A 13,980-nucleotide genomic window follows, 5' to 3' on the forward strand; every position below is an offset into this window, starting at 1 on the left:
TTGGTATAAACTCAACTAATCAAGAAGAAATGAGAAGTGGGAACGGAAGTGCTGATGCAAATAGCACCACAAAAAAAACGGAATAAGAATTATTTTTTATTTTTTTTTTGGAAATTCTTTATATACTCCGTATATAGATGATGTGGGGGATTTACGATTTTCAAAAAGAAAATAGAGAGATTAAAAAAAATACAGACTCATATAAAGAACCATTGGTTAAATAAAGTAGAGTTGCAATTAATGAATAAAGTAGGTAACCTTTCAAAAAAGAATGTGTTTAGATTTAAAATGTATCAAAATGCACAATATATGTACAACATACGGAGTACTCGCATACATCCCACCCAATGTTGTAAAACCTATAAAGCTGGCTTATCTAATAAAAATAACTAAATTAGTCTCATGCGATGCATAATTATGTTAGATAAAAATTGTTATATTGTCACAATTGTGAAATTATTGAACTAAGTTTAAATATTAATAAATATTAAAATTACAAATTACAAAGAAAAAAATAAAAATTTACACATATGCATTTAAAAAGAAAAATTAAAAAAAATTAGAGTATTAGTGAAATAGCTTAAATTTTTTCATAAAAAAGAAATAGCTTAAATTTATCAAATAATAAAAATAAAAAAAATTTAAAAATGATGACATCACATAAATTTTAGGAGGGCAAATTTTCTACCACAACTTAACATGTGTGAAGTTAGGGGAAAAAATAATGTCAGCGATTGTTATTTTAGTAAAAGTTATAGATTAGATTAATTCTCTTTGGTATTCTTGTATTAAATTATTAACACACATCAAACTAGACACAAAATACGTGTTGGCAGTGTAGCAAACAGGCTCCTGACTCAGGCCACACGATGACATTACCTAGTATACATATGTACAATAAAGATGAGCAAATGTCATGTTCAAATTTGCTTCAGTAACATAATGTTCACAAGCTTTATTACAAATTTCGCAATGGCGGTGGTTTGATTTTAGTTAGTGAGCTACCCAGAAACAACGGAAGACTCGATCTCATAGAGTTCAATTCTCGTTATCATGCTAACACTCTGGATAGATTTTACACCAAAACAAGATCATTCGAGAGACATTTTATTAAATTTCTTTAGCATTAAGTATCCAAAGAAATAAAAGACAATGATACAACATACAAAATTCACATACTTATTTTGTCTCTAATAATAGCAATAGTATTATATTTAGTAAGGTGTCTTAACTATCCAACAGAAATAGCATCACGTTACCCTCAACTGTTTTGGGTAATTGATCATAAATATAGACAAGTAAAGTTATAAAAATAAACAGAAGTATGAGACAAAAGATGGGCTATCATCTAAAGTTATTGCACCCATAAACTGCAACTAGCCAACTACCAAGGCGCACATGTAAATGAATTTTACTCGCAAATTCTTCCTACCCTTCTTTCTTATGACTCGATATCAAAACCAAGATTGTCCGACGTAAAAGATTGAATGAACTAGTTATACGATTCACTTCAAAATGTTAAACATAATTACAGGAGTACTTTATTTCTTTAAGATTACAGCGTGTTGACTTTTACGTTATACATGCTAACTTTGACCAAATAATTTAAAAATATAGAAGTAAAAGTGTTATGTAAAATGTTGTATTTTTAGGAAAGGGGTAAAGTACCTCACAAAAATGTCTTCTCATTTGGTTGACCAAAAATTAATTAGAGTTATTCTTGCTCCTCTGAGAATTAGGTGCTAGACTGCTAGGTCAGTCCTTCCGCCTTCCTATGAATTCTGGAGTACAACTTATTAGATTTTTGTCGACCAAACAATTTCCAATATGTTCTTAGTCAAACAACCACAAAGAACCCACATATTTTTAGCAGGTCTTAACCAAAAGCCAAATGAATTAACCCCCTGCCTAAACCTAGATCTAATACAATTTCATGTAGCAATTTTCCCTAAATCACATATGCATGTAATGCTCCCCCAGTTTCCTACGCCATCTGCATTGCAACAGCCTTGGCGTATCCTCACAGTTTCATCACAGAGTGCTATTACACAAGTAACCCTCTATAACAGATATTGCCAAATAAACATGGATGCCATCAAGTTAGTATAAATGAGATCTGCAACCAACTCAAATATGGATGCACATCATGCAATTGAATGGAGGTTGTCTACGTATTACAACCCAATATTAATTATGGGAATTGGGAAGGTTGCCCACACAAGCACCTCAAAACACAAATCATTCAAGTTGACACAGACAGCTTTATATGTAGAGCTAATCGAGTATGGTCCAGGCAAGCTAGCCTGATAGGCAAGGCCCTTCAAGGGCTGTGTGGCCCCATCATCAATAGCATTTTATTGACCATTTTGGTCGAAGGCCTGCTTGGCCTGATGCACTCCGTCCCAATTTCCACAAGTTCAGGCGGACTTTTTTCATAGCCTGAATTGTCACTTGTCTCCATGGTCAATTTCCAAAGTATGAAATCTAAGATCAATCACATAATCAGTAATCACGTCTTCAACTAGAATTTACAATGGAACAATGATTGCAGCTTAATTATATGGGATTTTATTAAATGGAAAGTCAACAATGTACACAACAGCATCACCTAGGGAGGATGCCACCATTAACACATGACTAAGCCTACAGAATAACCATTACAATTTTGGGTCATCTTACCAGACCACTCAATAGAAATCACATTGAATAGGGAGCCATTGCTAATCAAGCTCCAGCATATCGGCCAAAGTGTGATGTTAGCACACTATTTGAAGAAATTTCTCATTCTCACCCAAAGACAAAAACATGGCCTTGAAAAGAAGATGATGACAATCAACATATAATTCAGAATTTATGATACAATGATTACCTACACTTGGATCAGTTCAGGACACTCTACGCAGACCATTCTCTTCAGCCTGACAAATCCATGGCCTGCAAAAAGAGTTCAGTTAAATATTTACTTACCACAAAAAACAGTCAAATATGATTATGTGAAATGAATAGATAGAAAAAACTGGAACTCCTTCCAATTTCCAAGTGAATGGAGCTAGAAATGATCCAATTTGCCTTCTCCGTGGAAGTAGAGTATACAATTAAGGAAATTAATGTGAAACATACAACTATCTCTTCCATTCAACAAAACAATAAAGATGAATGCAAAGATTTTTGCTGGGGAAAAGATTTTGCCAGCAACTTATAGTTTTTACCTTAGAAGCCATAGCCCATTTTCCCTTGATCCAATCTTGATGCAGCCTCAGTTCATCATCCTTAAACTCCAGTTCCTCGTTTGTGGTTTTAAAGAAAACTTGATATTTTGAGCAACCAAGGACTTTGGAAATGATGCCCACCCACCACCCATCATTATAAAGGGCATCAACCTCTTCAAACTCCTTGAATTTGTCGACTTTTCCTATCTTTGGAGGACGTGGCCTAATGTGCAAGGCATCAACCTCTTCTCTTACAAACTCTTTATCATCTTCTGTTTTAAGATCTTTATATTCAACAAGGAACTTGTCCTCCCCAAGCACCTCAACAACAGATGCAGCAAACCAAGCACCTTCAAAGCCATCTTCGTCACTGCTCACTTCGACCAAGCTTCCTTTGCTGAAATGTTTCTCTTCTTTCCCCATGTCTTCAGTTGGCAGCACTGCCTGCAGTCAAATTGCCAATTATTACATAAAAAGCATGACAAATGGTAAAAAAAATGAATAAATCTGTTTTGTGCAAACTGCATGCATTATGATAATCACTTTGATCTAGTAAATTGGCAAAGAAAAAGCAACAAGTAATCACCAATGAGTTAGCAAAATTACAATATCTAAATTCGTTATTCTGATAGCGATAACAAATCACTACTTTAAGTGTCAATGTTTCCAATTATCCCAAGCAGAACAATATGGAAAATATGGCTATATTCACCACGTCTAGACATCCTTTCAAGGAAGACTAGCATATGATGTATGCTCATGAAAGCAACAAACCAACACAACTCAAGGGAAATCTTCCGTAAATCTAGAGTCAAACTCATTAAGCCTTCCTCAATTGTTAGACTGAGCATCATTTACAACATAGGGCCACTAAGGCACTAAGAGATCCAAATCTCAGATCTCTAAAAACATCATTAAAATTATTAATTTAGGACCACTTCCTAAGTTATGGTGTAGCCTTCGATACAGAAAGTCATTAATACAAAGGGGCCTCAATCCTCTATACCGTGCTAACAGGAATGGTGTAAACCCTGGTCTAAAAAGCCACATCCAGGCCATCTTTGAGATTTGTGAACAGGTTCTGGCCTTTGTAATGACTTGCTTCACATTTTATCATCAAGGTCATAGAGAATTGAGTTACGCATTATTCATTCTGGGATTAGCAATGAGTGCATGCATCACAGTACACCTCCATTGGTCTTTAATTTTGAGTACACATATGTCGACATGTACTTGCCTAGCCATTACACATTATACCATGCCTCAATTCATGAACAACCAGAGGCATGAACCTCTCTTTGCAGTGCTGCACATACATACTTATAGTACAGATATTTATATGAGACGGGATGCATGCGTCTACAACTAGTGGCCCTATGTAACTTCAACCCTTCTACTTATCTTACTAACCAATGTTGGAGACTCTCAATAATCCAACAAGTATGATATCCTTACCTGACAATTAGATTATTATGTCAACTCCTTAATTATCGTGATCCACATGTGTAGAGGAAAACTCTAAAAAGGGAAAGCAAAAAAACTCATATGAAGAGATATTTGCTCACAAAGGGGTTTGTTAGGCTTGAGCCTTGAGACAAGAACTATAACCAAAACAAGAACACAAGTAAATCGAAAACATATGTATATGTATTTGTAATGTTAAATGAAATGCAATAGTTTTTAGAATTAAGGCAATTTGGTAACCACAAGAAGCACCTCAATGCCTAATCTTGTTGGTTCTAAAAATATTCTCCATAGGTCAAATTTGAAAGCTATAATACACAAAATCGAACTATTAAATATTTGAGACCAGGTGTCGAATGCTGTGTTGTCAGGGGGATGCATCCCGGGGTTATGTCATATAATGTTGCTGGAACACATGTTCACTAGATGGTCACATAAAAGCCCGTGGAGGCCTTAAGTTAATGAAAGGAGGCTTATACGAAACTCAACAGTGTAAAGCTAATAAATGATTCCAACCACCCAAATGGCCTCCTAGAGTCTCGTGGGGTCCATGACAAACACCCCATTTTCTTTAAAAAGTAAAAAAAAAAAAAAAAGTCCAAACCGAAGGTAATAATCAAAGTTTTCGGACCTATTTCAGAAAACTTTTCCAAAAATAAAGTGAATGGGGGGGTGTCTCCAAGTGTCATATAAATTGGTTTGGAACCATAGGAGGCCTACCAATAGGTACATTGTTCTAAGATTCAATTTGGTTCAATTATCTGGTTATTTCAAAATTGTTTACATTGGTAGTTAAGAGCTGTAAGAGATAGTTAAGAGATGTAAGAAATAGTTTAAATCTCCACCTCAACAGTCCTTCATCATCAAAAACAAATCGGACCATTCTCAATACACGAAATCGTACCACTCAAGTGATTGTAAGAGATGCATTCCAAGGTCATATAACATATTTGGAACAATATATGGCCACTAGTCTGTCAAATAGAAGTTTGTGTGGCCTTGAGTTTATAAAAGGAGGCGTCTACAATATCAGCGAAATTGATAGTTTAAAAGTGAAGTGGATGATTTCAACCGCACAAATAACCTTCTAGGTTCTTGAAAAATCCATGGGAAGCATCATAACCTCTTTCTTTTCAGGCGCAAAGAAGTCGAAAATTGTCCAAAACTAAAGGCTATAATCCATGCTTTCGAACCAATTTCGAAAACAACCAAAATTGAAGTAAATGTCAAGGGTATCCCTTAAGGTCATATAAGTTTGTTTGAAACTATAACGGGCCTACCAATAGATCTATAAACCCCTAAAAATGAGTTTGGTTCAATTACATGGTTATTCGGGAATATGTTGCATTGGTAATCAAAAGCTACAAGAGATGGTTTCAATTATAACATTTTAGGTCATATAAAGGTTTCAAGTGTCCTTCAGTGTTGAAAAAGGACCACACATTCTCTATACACAAAATTGGACCTTTTCTTTTATAAAGATTTAAGACATAGTGTCAAAATTCAAGTAATGGGAGGGGATACAACCACTAGCTGGCCGTGGTGGCCTTAAGTAAATGAAGGGAGACGTCTACAAAACTAGCTAAACTCACAATTTTAAGGCCAAGTGGATATTTCCAACCACCTAAACGGCCTCCTATAATCCATCAGAAGTAATACAACCTCTTTTCTTTCCAAACTTGAAAAGTTTAAAAATTGTATTAAATTGAAGGCTAATACACGTTTTCGGATTAAATTATGGAATTTTTTCAAAATTGTGAATGTGGGGGAGGAGGGTTGTCCCAAAGTCATATAAGTTGGTTTGGAAGCATAACAGACTTACCAATAGGTCTATAGAGTTCCGAAATTGAGATATGGCTTTTTCGAAATTTTGTTGCATTGAGATGGTTTCAATCTTCAACTTGATATCCTAGGGTCTTATCAAGGTGCGTGGAATCTTTCATTGGGTTATCAAACCTACACTCACTCATTCATTACTAACCATCCCATTATGTTGTTGAAAAATGCATAACAAGGGTTGTTTATATATGTAAATGTATTTGTTCCCACAACCATATCCAATTCCATGTGAATTTAAAACCTTGAAACCTCGGTACGTCTATCTTTAAGATATGCACCCTGAATCCAACACTACTCTTAATAACACACTAACATACTAGCATAATGGCACTACTAGTGATTATACCTAGAGATGGTGCGTGTGCATGCATGTAGTGCTATTGCACTTGTGCACTCTCCACTTAGCAACACGACTATTATATGATTTAGAGATCCATGAAGCTTCCAAATGAAAATAACGAAAAATTAGAAATCTAACAAGATCTCATATAAATGAAAAGAGTGTGTGAATTGTCATAAGTCAATGTCAACAAAAAGAACGAAGAAAGAATATTTTTTTAAATTGCAACAATTCTCATTTCAAGCTTGCCAATGCATTATTTAATCGTTAAAATCTTTAAATAAATATGTTAAAATTATACTTCATCTTATACTTGCAAGTTGCAACACTTCTCTTTTCACGCTTACCGATACATTATTCCAATCGTTAATATCTTTAATTAACAATATGTTAAAATTAAAAACATATGATATTAAAATAGTATAAATCGAGACAAATCTAACATGATCTCACGTGACTATATTTTTGCTTAGCTATAAATCATCAAAACTAGCCAAGTGAACCATATGAGTAGTGTAAAAGTCAAATTATTACAAATATAAAGAAAACGAAAGAAATATAAATTTGAGTATAAATCGAGATGAATTTACCAAGATTATATGTGACAATTTTTTTTCTCAACTAGCAATCATCATATCTAGTCAAAGTCAAAGTGCTATAGGTAATAAAACAAAGGAATAATATTTTAAGAAATGAATGGTCTAATTAATACATGCAACCTAGTATTTGAAAGGAAAAAAATTAGGATCTTTAACCCATAAAAAAGCACAATGCACAATCCACTAATAGGAAACATTAAATCCAAAATATAACTATTAAATTAAAAAAAAAAAAAATTGCTCATACCTCTTCTTCCAATGGAGGAACCCAATTTCCATGAACCCACTCTCTATGGAGCCGCAAATCAGCATCATTGAACTCACTTTGCTCTCTTGTAGGTCTAAAATAGACAGAGTATTGACCACCTTGAAGAACTTGAGTGATGACACCTTCCCACCACCCATCATTGTATGAAACATCAACTTCATCATTCAATTCATAAACCCTTTTGCTTTCTCTTGGTGGGATTGGCCTAATCTGCACCAAATCGACCTTCTCTTTTAGAGGGGTTGATTCATCTTCAGCCAACAATGTCTCATATTCCACCATTACTTTCTTGTCATTTTTTGCAGGTGCTTTTACCACTATTCCCGGGAACCACGCCCCTCTAAAACCATCTTCATCAATGCTGATTTCAACCTTTGTGCCCTTTTTAAATTGGAAATTAGCCATGGTTTTATGAATCTTGAGTTTTGTTTTTTTTATGATAAAAACAGGGAAACAAGGGAGTTGAAGGGAAAGTTGATTTTTTTTTTTTTTTTTTTTTTTTTTTTTTTTTTTCGGTGGTGGGGATGTTGATGGATATGTGATGGTATGGAGTTGTGAGGTGAGGAAAACAAACAATGGGGTAATACTAATAGTGAGGGAGAAGAGAGGAGATGAGGAGGGTAGAGATTAGGGATTAATTTTTTAGGGTTCTACAAGTTGCTTTTATATAGAGGTGATTAAAAATTATATCGGGTCGGGCTTTTATATAAAATTTTATGTCCAAATTCGCAAAATAATGTCGAACTTATAAGGCTAAAGTGGGCTTTTTGTGCTTTTCTTGGGTCGTGCTCAGTTTTGTACTATAACGGTTGTAAGGTTTGCCCAAATCTGTATATTTTCTAGATCGAACCAATGATAATCAATTATACTTTGTATTGGATAAAGTTTATATTCAATAATATGATTTGATCTGGTCTGAATCGATTATAAATATAGATACAATTAAACTGATTGTATTTTTTTTCTATAAAATCTAATTAATGATGGATCAAGATGTAACCAAATTCATCAAAATTGAATGATATCTTACTTGAAAAGAGAAGATATTGAATGAGTCATGGTGAGACAAATGTAATATAATACTCCCCCTGTCCCAGAATATCTGGGACATTGGGATGGACATATAATTTAAAAAAACTTTGAATGAGGCCATTTAATACAATTTTTTTTTTTTGAAGGGAATTTAATACATTTGTTTAATCCCTATATATAAAAGCAACTTGTAGAACCCTAAACTTAATCCCTAAATTGTTTCTCAAAAATCAATGTGCCATGAAAGAGTAGACTAAAATAGTTTTTAATTAGTGGTCCCATGCTATATTTAGTAACGTGTCAGTTAATATGAGACGGACGAAAATGGGACGGAGGGAGTATAAGCTTTTGAATATCTCAACTATTGAAATTTAGATATTGTATAGGTTTGACATTTTTTAAGGAATGTAAATTTATGAAAATTACACACAAATTGTTGGACATATATATTTGTTTTTTGGTGGATTGACTCGTAATGAAATAAACTCACCCAATACTTTATGATCCAAAAATGATTCATTCCATATTCAAACCAGAAAAAAAAAATATATATATATATATATATATATATATATATATATATATAATAATGCAAGGTCAAAATATTGAGGATTGGGTAGAATACAATTTTATTCTTGTTAATTTCATCTTTTTTCCATTGATACTTCTCTTCCTTGTCCCTCTTTTTTTTTTTTTTTTTTTTTAATCGGAATATTCCCTCAGTTGATTTGTGTTTACTTTATCTTTCTCTTCTAGCCTTTTGGGATTTATTTTAATTTTTTATTTATTTTAATCGGAATGAGAGGGAATTTGACCCTACAATCTATCGTACAAATACCTTTGATGCCTTCCAGGACAAGACCTTGTTAGTTTTAGAATTATTTTGTAAACATTCATTGTCAACATGATATGGTTTTGTTTTGATGTTATTGTTCACGATATACGGGTTTTTACCTACAATGGGCTAAGGAGTGTTTCTTGAAAGGGATTGTTGAGAGGGCACTGAAAGGAATTGTATGTATTGCTTTCAAATGAGTCAACTTTTACTGGTGTATTATGAGTGTATAGTAGATAATGATCATCACCATTTCAAGAGCACAATATAGAACCAAATGTAAGAAACTATGGAAGCATGGTAGACCTCCTTGGACAAAACAGAGCAACTCATATGCCTATGAAACCTGAAGTCACCACTTCAGGTGCACTGCTTGGTGCTTGTCCAAAATATAGTCACAACATTATAGGGTAGCGGATTGGAAGGAAGCTCATTGAGCTGCATCCTGAGAATATAATGTTGTCCATATTGCCACGAAAGGTGATTGGAATGATGTACTTGAGATCTGGCACAAAAAGGGATAATATGGAGCAGAAAATACTCCAAGGTGGAGCTTAATTGAAGGCAAATATTTAGTCACATCTTGGGATTAGCAAGATTAAAAAGTGAAACTGAATATGAGGATTAAATCAAGCTAATTTGCATTAGCAAATATGAGTAGTTTAATAACAGAGACCTCAATCAGGCATATAATGTTACACAAGAATAAAGAATGTAGCTTTGTATACTTTTCTGTATTTCTGAGTTTCTTGTCTAAATTGTTTGCTTAGAAACAAAAATCTTCGGGCTTGTTTGGCATCGTTTTATGTTTTTAATTTTCTGTTTTTTTTTAAAAACAAAAAACCAAAAACTGGAAACAAGAAAAAGGTGTTTCCACTTTTTTGTTGTCAGTTTTCAAAATTATCATGATATTAATAAGTTTGACTAATTTTTTATTCATTAAATGACATATATCTTATGATTTTGAAAACCAAAAAACAGAAAATCGCAGCTCGTGACTTGGATTTTATACTTCCACATTCAAAATATCTATAGCTCTCCATTCCGTCAGTCATTCCAAGACTATTTGCTATGAGATTACCAATCGGCAATCTTTTCTCTCACAATAAAGATACAATCCATATACAAGTACAAGCTTCCTGCTTGTATTAACTGATGCACCAGCTGACATCTTAACTGCTTGACTTATGAAGTTATGATTTGGCAACCAGAAAAGAGATTGCCAGAGAATCCACCATATACCAGTGAAGCTAACCAACAGAAAGAGTACATAATCGATGCCAGCAAGAAAAGTTGCTAAGAACAAAGCTTCATGAATGTTTATCATTCTCTACCAAGCTTCATCAAGTTAGCTATACCACAAACCTTTTTCTACAAGACTGTCAGTTAAACTGCGATAGAAATATGCTCTTCAATATGTCCCGTCTTCTAGGTCATGTAAAGAATAGTTTAGATCAGGTACATAGCCAACTGCTTCCATATGCAGAATGATCATGCTCAAAACCTCATAAACCCTCTCAGTTTGAGGTCCTAACTTATCTCCAACTGCAAAGCTGTAGACATCACTATTTAACTCAATCCAACTGCAACCAGGCTCTTTCCTGCCTCCTAATCCTTTCATTAATTTCCTCATTTTCGCAAAATCTCTCCATTCACCTTCTGATGCATACAAATTTGATAACATCAGGAAAGTCCTAGCCATGTCCGGCCTTGCCTCTATCCTGAATGAGGCAGCCAACTTGCCCAAATTTGGAAGCTTATGTGCCTTACAAGATCCAAGGAGTGCCCCCCAAACTGAGTCGTTGGGATCTACTGGCATATTTTTTATCAGTTCATAAGCTGCTTCAACTTTCCCAGCACGCCCCAGTAAATCCACCACACATCCGTATATATTCTGATCTGGAACTATATTATACTCTGTCAGCATAGTGTTAAAACACCTAAGACCTTCAATTACAAGGCCAGCATGGCTGCAAGCACTAAGAACTGCCATGAACGCGACTCTGTCTGGCCATATGCCCGATCTGACCATTTCATTGAACAACTTGACAGCTTCCTCTCCATAACCATGCACTCCGTAAGCAATCATCATAGAAGTCCAAGAGACCAAATCTTTTGAGGACTGAAATTCAAATATTTTCCTAGAGTCACTAATGCTTCCACATTTTGCATACATGTCTATGAGGGAATTCGCTAGTGCCATGTTCCTATCAAGACCTCTACGAAGAATATTCGCATGAATTTGCTGCCCACAATTCAAAAGTGATAAATCAGCACAAGCTGCTACTACACTACTGAATGTGAAGCAATTGGGAGAAAAACCTTGCGACTCCATTGAGGTAAATACAGAGAGACACTTGGTGGAATTTGATCTTTTGTAGCCAGCAATCAAAGTGTTCCATGTGATTAAATCCTTTTGAGACATCTCACTGAAGCATTGACTAGCTTCAGATAGACTTTGACACCAACAATACATGTCTATAATGGAATTCATGACAGGGAGACTAGAATTAAGTCCGAATTTAACAAGTGTAGCATGTAATTGCGCACCGTGGGAACTTGCTCCAGTTAAAGCACAAGCTTTAACAGCAATTGAGAAACTAAAGGCGCTTTGCTCAGCTCCCTCCTGTTAAAACTAAAACAGCATTAGGAAGTAGCACAACCCATGTAGGAAAATATATTATGCGGCATTTTAGGAAGCAATTAATTCACCATACCACTCTTCCCCGGAAAGTCTGCCACATTCAAATTACAGTTATGATTGCAGGATAGACTTAACTAAAAGGTTCACATGCTCAAAAGGTTCCAGTATCCTACTAACGATTATCATTCATGTTATGCTAGTGGGTAGATACACTTTCATTTCCTCAAATAGACTCTTCACTCTTAGTACTAACAAAATTGATTGAACTCTTGGCTCGGCCAAATTTGCTTATGAATCCGAAACACAAGCATTGCACTATGAGAGCAGCAAATTGAAAGCAAAAAAGATATCACCCCATAATATGAGCTTTTAGATACTTACAGATAACATGTGCTGAAAAGCTCTTAATCCACCATATCCATCACCTCGATGAGTGTATCCTGCAATCAAAGTTGTCCATGAAACACCATTTTTCGGATAGACATTGCGAAAAACCATGCAAGCTTCATCCATAGTATTACAACATGTAGCATAAACATCCATCAAAGAATTATCAACATAAATAGAACCCACTAAACCATGCTTAATAGCAAGTCCATGAACTAAAGTCCCACAAGCATAACACTTCATCCCTTTACAACACTTCAACACACTAGAGACGGTAAAGGCATTCGGCTTAACCCCTTCCTTCAACATCTCATTATACACAGTCCAAGCTAATGAGTCATAGTTACATGATGTATAACCAGCTATCATGGTTGTCCAAGCAACAACATCTCTTTCAGGCATTTCGTCGAACAGTTTACGTGCATCCTTGATTAAACCCTTGTCAAAGTATGATTTGATGAGATTAGTAGCTAAAAAAGATGGGTTTTTGGGTGAGAATGATGGGTTAGGTTGGGTACATTGAAGAGCATTGAGAACCATTGATGGGATTGGACGAATGTAAGGGGTTGATAGTTTGATAGTGTTCATCTTTTTTGTGCAACAACTAATTTTAACCCAGAAAACCAATACAATAAGTATTGATTCTAATTTTTCAAGTCTGGTTTGCAAAGAATTTGCGCCAAGGTGTAGGCGTCTGAAATTTGGAGCTACTTGTCCAAACGATATTCAAGTGTACTTAATGTAAGAAAGATTTAGATTAGTGCAATATTAAGCTACTGCGTAAATATTTGTTACTAAATTCTGAGTACGTATTTATCTACTTATACTTTTAATAATTTTCTGTTCTTATCCTATTCCGTTATCCTTCTTTTCTCTATCCCATGCAAAACGCCACATAAAGATGCGTTTGACTATTGGAAATAAATGGTGGTAATAGTAATGATTTCATAAGTAATACGGAGTAACTTTGTAAAGAATGTTTTATGTCAATGTCCATGGTAATGCTAGTTTCTAGTTCTATTGATATAGTAAAGCCTATATTGCAAAATTTCATATTTACATACAAATTATACCCACAATTATAACCTCTTGGTCTCTTACCAAACAATGCCAATTTTTTCCATGTTTAAGATACTCTCTCATACTCGTTAACTTGTCTTTTCCGCAGTTTTTGTCAAAATATTCCATCAACCTTGCAGGTATGAGTTGGAAACAATTTCAAGTTACAACACTGCTTTAAGCCTTTAAACCCCAAGGCAAGAATAAAGAAAATTACACTATAAACTGCTTCTTCGTACAAACAATATCTGAACTTACAATTGTCAAATTTTACAAACAAGAGTAGCTTTTAAAAGAAAAACTT

General features: G+C 34.6%; 2 protein-coding genes across 2 annotated transcripts; both read right to left on the reverse strand.

The window, feature by feature from the left end:
• Positions 1 to 2,545: 2,545 nt before the first annotated feature.
• On the reverse strand, positions 2,546 to 8,562 carry LOC110736525 (DUF724 domain-containing protein 6-like). Its single transcript, XM_021916753.1, has 3 exons — positions 7,699 to 8,562; positions 3,210 to 3,653; positions 2,546 to 2,934 (listed from the first exon to the last, which is right to left on the reverse strand). Exons 1-3 carry the CDS (start codon positions 8,122 to 8,124, stop codon positions 2,914 to 2,916), a joined length of 891 nt encoding a protein of 296 aa, XP_021772445.1. The 5' UTR covers positions 8,125 to 8,562; the 3' UTR covers positions 2,546 to 2,913.
• A 2,039-nt stretch (positions 8,563 to 10,601) lies between these two features.
• Positions 10,602 to 13,386, reverse strand: LOC110736526 (putative pentatricopeptide repeat-containing protein At1g56570). The gene is made up of 2 exons (XM_021916754.1): positions 12,612 to 13,386; positions 10,602 to 12,212 (listed from the first exon to the last, which is right to left on the reverse strand). The coding sequence occupies exons 1-2, from the start codon at positions 13,203 to 13,205 to the stop codon at positions 10,998 to 11,000; spliced, it is 1,809 nt and encodes a 602-aa protein (XP_021772446.1). The 5' UTR covers positions 13,206 to 13,386; the 3' UTR covers positions 10,602 to 10,997.
• Between the last annotated feature and the right edge of the window lie 594 nt (positions 13,387 to 13,980).

Source organism: Chenopodium quinoa, unplaced genomic scaffold (assembly GCF_001683475.1).
Source record: "Chenopodium quinoa cultivar QQ74 unplaced genomic scaffold, ASM168347v1, whole genome shotgun sequence".
In the NCBI taxonomy this organism is placed as follows: Eukaryota; Viridiplantae; Streptophyta; class Magnoliopsida; order Caryophyllales; family Amaranthaceae; genus Chenopodium; species Chenopodium quinoa.